Raw genomic sequence first — 7,167 nt, 5'->3', positions numbered from 1 at the left:
ATATTACAAGGTCTAAAGGATATAGGTTTAATGTATATTACAAGGTCTAAAGGATAAAGGTTTAGAAGATATTACAAGGTCTAAAGGATATAGGTTTAATGTATATTACAAGGTCTAAAGGATATAGGTTTAGAAGATATTACAAGGTCTAAAGGATATAGGTTTGGAGTATATTACAAGGTTTAAAGGATATAGGTTTGGAGTATATTACAAGGTCTAAAGGATATTGGTTTGGAGTATATTACAAGGTCTAAAGGATATAGGTTTAGAAGATATTACAATGTCTGAAGGATATAGGTTTGGAGTATATTACAAGGTCTAAAGGATATAGGTTTGGAGTATATTACAGGCTCTAAAGGAAAGGATATAGGTCTGGTGTATTTTACAGGGTCTAAAGGAAATGACATAGGTTCGGAGTATATTATTGGGTCTAAAGGATATAGGTTTAGAAGATATTACAAGGTCTAAAGGATATAGGTTTGGAGTATTACAAGGTCTAAAGGATAAAGGTTTGGAGTATATTATAGGGTCTAAAGGATAAAGATTTGGAGTATATTACAAGGTCTAAAGGATATAGATTTGGAGTATATTACAGGGTCTCAAGGATATAGATTTGGAGTATATTACAGGGTCTAAAGGATATATATTTGGAGTATATTACATTCCTTCTAAAGATCAGCTCCTTCCAACTTACTCCTGAGAAAAAAATGAGCCTTATGAGATCTGTAAAGATAAAATTTAGGTATGGATAGATAGATAGACTCATAGTTATGGATAGATAGATAGACTAGGATAGATAGATAGACTCAAAGTTATGGATAGATAGATAGACTAGGTATGGATAGAAAGATAGACTGATATTCCAGATTGTAAAGATCGTCCAAGATTTTCTCATACCTGTGCTTGTAAATACTTCATATTCAAGATGGTTTCTGGGATAGCTCGCAACAAAACAGAAAAGGAGAAAACACATTTTTTAGAGGCCTGGTCGTTAGGTGGAGACAGAGGGGGTAGAGAACAGAACAATCTGGAATAGGATGATGATTCTTTAATTCAAATTATGATTTTGATGGTACATTAAGCATGAGACATAGCAATTATTCATTGTAAACAATAATAAGTTGCTAAAAAATACGATTTGCTTTGAAAAAACATAATCATTTATTTCTTGCTTTAATGCTGTCTTGCGATTCCACAGTTTTCTGGTTCTCATTGTAATTGAACAATTATTTTAAATTACAATTCAAATCTTGAGATATGATAAATCATATTATAGCTAAATTATCTTCTTTCTTTTAGTAATGACAAAGACTTGATATTAAACCCCATTCTTTTAAAATACTCGATTTTTAAATGTTCAACTTTCTGAAGTTGAAATTCCTATCATGGGTCAAAATTTGTGAATTATTCAAAAAAAATAAATGTTATTTTGTGAAAAAAAATTTTCAGTGGAAAATTCACATTGAAAGATTTAGACATCAAAATTTTAACGATATTTGACGCTGAGGTTGAGGTGACTCCAGAATCCATAACATTTTAATTATTAATAACAAATGTTTCTTAAAGTTTTATCCCGACCTATTGAAAGAAAAAAACCTTTTATGATTTGACCGTTTAAAGATTGAACTACTCTCACTTTGTTTAAAGGGAGTGTTCGCGAAAAATGAAACGGGGTATAGGCTTACGTCGAAAATAATCGATGGTGATCGCTACTAATCCTACTTCTATCTTTTGCGTCTGTAAGAAGAAAAGTACTAAAATCGGCTAATACCGATGATCGTAGCCGCCATACAAAGTCATAAAGTTGCAATATTCAATTCGGATCGTAAAAATCATCGATTTTTTATCGATGCAATCGTATATAGTTGATATTTTCATAATATTTTTTACTGGTTTCATTAACGATGTACTTTAAACGACGATTTTTTTTGTCGCTAGGTGTCGTTGGAATCTCTTTCACGTGGAACTACAGAAGCATCGAAAGCAGAGAAACCTAGTGGCCAAATAATATTGTATATGAAACAAGTAAAAAATATTATGAAATATCAATTTATACCAATGCATTGAAAAAAATCGATGATTTTAAGTTGCAATATCTGAATGATTTGTGCGGAATTAAATGGAGTCGAATATTGAAGCTTTCTGAATTTGAATGGACGCTACTTTCTTCGATTCGAGTCGTTTCTAACAATTTTCTCTTTATAGACGCAACAGATAGAAGTAAGATTAGTAGAAATCGCAATTGAATATTTTTCGACGTAAGCCTATACCCCTTACATTTTTCGCGAAAACTCCATTTAAAAAGTGTGTACATAAAAAAATTACTCAAACTTGATTAAATTAGGCTTTAAAGTTAAAAAAATCTAAACTTAAATATTCTTTGTTTTCTTAATAAGAATTTTTCTTAAAAGACAGTTATTATTTCAGAGCAATGTAATTTTAGGGACTGATCTTAAAACTAATTAAAACAAAATATTTAAAACGAAAACTCCCCATCTTTACCCCCTGGATAGAATCAGTAGATCTTTAGCACACGACAATAATATTTATTCTCAGAACAGATGCTTCCATAGGTTGGTTCCTTGCTAACTAATAGCTTGGTCAGATGCTTCCATAGTTTGGTTCCTTGCTAACTAATAGCTTGTTAAGATGGTTCAATTGCGTGGTTCCTTGCTAACTAATAGCTTGGTCAGATGCTTCCATAGTTTGGTTCCTTCCTAACTAATAGCTTGGTCGGATGCTTCTATTTATTTATCTATCTATCTATCTATCTATCTATATCCCTGATTTGTATGCTGACATTGATATGACTCTAATAATGATAAATGATCCATGTATATATATATGTATATATAGTATAGAAGCGTGAGCTGAACTATCTATCTATCTTTATACTCGTGAGAATACAGATTAGCGGAATATTTTGATCAGGACTGACACTATTTGATAATCACCACGCGATCAATATCATGATCATCACAACGATCAATATTTTATGATCACCCCAGAGATCAATATTGGATGATCACCACAGAGATCAATATTTGATGATCACCATAGCTTTCAATCATTGATGATCACCACTGATTGCAATCTTGATGATTAATGATCACCACAGTGATTAATAGTTGATGATCGATACGCTATTTTTATTTGAAAATCACCACAGCGATCAATATTTAATGATCACTACGCTATTTTTGTTTTATGATCACCTCAACGATCACTATTTAATGATTACCCAAGCTATTAATATTTAATGATCTCCAATCAATATGTATTATCACCCTAAAGATCAATATTTGATGATCTCTACAGCGATAAATATTTGATGATCATCAAGTGATCAATATTTGATATTTATCATAATAATTAATATGTTTTGATCACCACGCGTTCAATATTTGATGATCATCACGTGATCAATATTTGATATTTATCATAATAATTAATATGTTTTGATCACCACGCGATCAATATTTGATGATCATCACGTGATCAATATTTGCTGATCAACTCAACAATCAATATTTATATTACCCCAGTAACCAACATCAGCTAGGAATTGATAGTTTTCACTTTTCACAAAAAAGAAACAATAATTTTCAAAATGGTCGTTTTTTAAACGAAAAGTGTTATAATGTTTCAACGTTTCGTTAACGAAGTTAGTTTGTCTTTGGTTATTGACGACATACCTTTACATTTGCAAAAAACTATCGTTTTTCAATATAGTTTTGGTTTTAGTTTTTCGATCAAAAGATCGTCAGTTTTTACCCGTCGTTTTTTAAAAAAAAAATGTTCGTCAGTTTTGGAGATCAATTCAAACGAATTTTTTGGTTTTAAATGTGATAACAACCCCCTAACATTAGCTAGAAAAAATTTGTTGTCAACCTTCAACCTAAAACCTTTTTTTACATTGGTTGGGCGTGAATTGTTCGAAAGTCAGGATATCTGTGGATAAGATGGGGAATCCTGGGGGCAATTGGGGGTTTTGTACCTTTGATATTTCAAACTATTAATTCTGGTAGATCAAATAGTCTAAGTTTGAAATATCAAAGGTTTTCACCATCAGGTTACAAAGATATAGGGGGGGGTATAATCTTCGACTCTTTAATAGGATTAGGATAGAAGTGAACACACATTACATTATCATAAGCTTTGAGTCATTGATGCAGAGTGTACACTGCAATACACTGATTTCCTTCCCCCTACCCTTCACTATGTTTTCTTTTACGCTTTCTTTTATTCCCCTATTTTCTTTACAAGTCCCTTATTCTCCTGTTTAATCTCCTTCCTTTTCTACAATTTTATTTAGTTCACCATTACTTTTTTTCCTACCTCCTCTATGTACATTGCCCTTGCACTTTCCTTTGTTCACCGTATTGAATTATTAATTCAATTTAATCTTTGCCAAATTATTTTACATTTTTTACCAGTTTATCTCATACTGTTAGTCGATTTATTTCTTTACCAATTCCTTTAATTATCTTTTCCCATTTCTTTACTCCCCTTTACCCATTTTTAGATTTTTCTATCCATTTCTTTTATGCTCTTTGCCTATCTATTTTATACTCTTTACCCAATTTTATTGCCTTCTCCCAATGTTTCATTAATTCGTTCCCTTTCTCCATTCATTTTATCCCCATTACTCAATTATTTCATTCCTTTTCCATTCCATCCAATTCAATACCTTTTTTCCATTTATCCATTTCTGTTCTTTTCTTTCGTACATTTCTATTACTCTTTTTAGATTTCACAAATTATATACACTTTTTGAAAATCTTCATTTGAAAGCACTATTGAGTGGAGATGCTTCAGGCTTTTTATATGATAAGATTTAGACTTTTTAGATTGTGAACTAATACTTCACTTAATATGTAATTTTCTTTAATCTATGGATGCACTATTTTGATTGTTGTATAGTGTAAAAACAAATGTAAGTTTTAGTTTTAAATTATTAATCCCAAATTCTGTCCTGACACATCAAACACATCAAACAGTTTAATAATTGTCATTTTTCTTGTATTTATGAATTTACAAATTTATTGTTCTATTATTTAAAAACAAGGTTTTAAATTATTAATCCCAAATTCAACCCTGACACATCAAACACATCAAACAGTTTAACAATTGGCATTTTTCTTGTATTTATAAATATGCAATTTTGATTGTTGTATTATTTAAAAACAAGGTTTAAATTATTAATCCCAAATTCAATCCTGACACATCAAGTTAAATAATCTACAGGGGTAAAATAAAAACCAACACTGAGGCAATGAATTAACAGATAACATCTTTTCCTTCTCCCCCTGTAAGTTATTTTTGGTTGGATTACATAGTTTAAATGTGGAACAATAAAGTGGTAGGAGATAAAGAAAAACGTTGAAAAGGTTGGATATACGATGACTCCCCCCCCCCTCCCTCCTCCCCCTTGATGGTATCTTGAATTCACGGATCCTATCTTTACGGCCCTGGTTTCCATCTCTCCTCACCTCAAACAGAATCTAAAAAAAATCTCCCAAATTCATCATCATAAAAATCCACGAAATCGCGTGAAAATAATCCGCGAGAGAAACTTCCCAAATAATTAATATTCCCGAGTTTGGTTTGGGGTGAATTATTGACCAATAAGGTGAAGGTATCCTGGGGTGGTTAGCCCAGACCCCCTCACCTCAGATTAGGATAAAAATCAGGACAAAATACTAAGAGCTCAGTTTCTCACTGATAATCACAGGGTTAAGATCTCAACAATGGAGTACCTAACCTCAACCCCATCATACCAGTACAACCAATACTATTCAAACTTTCAAGCTGAATCCTATCCAGGATATATGTACAGCATGTACAGCCAAGAGTCGCCATCATCATCATCTTCATCCTCCTCCACCTCATCCTCCCCTCCACCTAGACCATCTTCCATAGAATCCAGCTCACCTCTCAAGTTTACTTCGCTCAAGGTTAACCAGGAGCCAAGACAATGTGTGAACTGTGGAGTATCTTCTACTCCTCTCTGGAGACGAGATAATGGTGGTAATTATCTCTGCAATGCCTGCGGTCTTTATCACAAGATGAACGGAACCAACAGACCTCTCATTAAACCAAAGAACTCTAGAGTCTCCTCAAGTAAGAGGGATGGAACCAGCTGTAGCAACTGCTCTTCAACAACAACAACACTGTGGAGAAGAACAACAGCAGGAGAGATTGTCTGTAATGCCTGTGGACTCTATCAGAAGGTTCATAACCAACCAAGACCAATTTCACTCAAGAAAGAAAACATCCTGACCAGAAAGCGAAAATCCTCGAAAAGTTCCTCCCCTTTGTTTAATTCCTATCTTCCGTATCAAGATCTTTACTTGGGAGGATTGAAACAGGACGCTTTAAACTTTCAAGATTATTCTAGAACTTCAGCTCTTCCAACATCCACATTTTCCTCCTCGTCATTACCCTTCCTCCCCCAGCCTCCTTCTTCATCTTATCCGTCTTCGTATCCGTCCTATTCCTTCAATCCGTCCTCCTGGTCTGCTGAATCCTCCTGGGCCTCCAACCAGCTGTACTCCAACCAATTCTACCAGAGTAAACCAACCCTACTCAGTTGTAAACCAATCCAGGAGGAGATGAAACCAATTCTACCCAGCAAACCAACACCCAACCAATACTTTAATCCTATGTTTTAATTATTATTCCTAATATATTATTGTAACTGTGATAGATAAAAATAACTAAATTTTGCAAATAAAAAAGAAAAATTTAATTAAAACTGCCTACTTTTATTTTGTAGAACGTAACATATATAAGTTTAGGTACAAAGGAATTGAGTTTTTGCCACATAATCAGATTTTCCAATTCCTATAACTTAGCAACTCATTTTCCTAGACCTTTGATATTTCAAACTATTAATTCTGGTAGATCAAATAGTCTAAGTTTGAAATATCAAAGGTTTTCACCATCAGGTTACAAAGATATAGGGGTTAGAAAATGTAAGTTTGTTACAAAAACTAAATTCCTTTAATATGTTTGCTAGTTTGTATAGATTCTTTAAAGAAACTTGCTTCAAACTTTAACTTTCTAATCTCTATATTTTAAAACATTTAATTTTTGAAATTTGACTGTTGGATTAAACAGAATTCATAGTTTCAGATATCAAAGGCCTCAAAGTTAGAGACAAGT

At 32.7% G+C, this 7,167-nt stretch overlaps 1 protein-coding gene across 1 annotated transcript; it reads left to right on the top strand.

The window, feature by feature from the left end:
- Nucleotides 1–5,732: 5,732 nt before the first annotated feature.
- On the top strand, nt 5,733–6,728 carry LOC111708975 (transcription factor GATA-3). The gene has a single exon (XM_023482505.1). The coding sequence runs from the start codon at nt 5,751–5,753 to the stop codon at nt 6,672–6,674; it is 924 nt and encodes a 307-aa protein (XP_023338273.1). The 5' UTR covers nt 5,733–5,750; the 3' UTR covers nt 6,675–6,728.
- The last annotated feature ends 439 nt before the right edge of the window (nt 6,729–7,167 follow it).

This window comes from Eurytemora carolleeae, unplaced genomic scaffold (genome assembly GCF_000591075.1).
Source record: "Eurytemora carolleeae unplaced genomic scaffold, Eaff_2.0 scaffold814, whole genome shotgun sequence".
In the NCBI taxonomy this organism is placed as follows: domain Eukaryota; kingdom Metazoa; phylum Arthropoda; class Copepoda; order Calanoida; family Temoridae; genus Eurytemora; species Eurytemora carolleeae.
Note: the sequence above shows the minus strand (reverse complement) of the source record. Positions and strands in the feature narration are given on the sequence as shown.

Bases quoted from the DNA above. Each gene is read 5' to 3' on its own strand.
- LOC111708975 (XM_023482505.1), top strand. From the start codon at position 5,751: ATGGAGTACCTAACCTCAACCCCATCATACCAGTACAACCAATACTAT.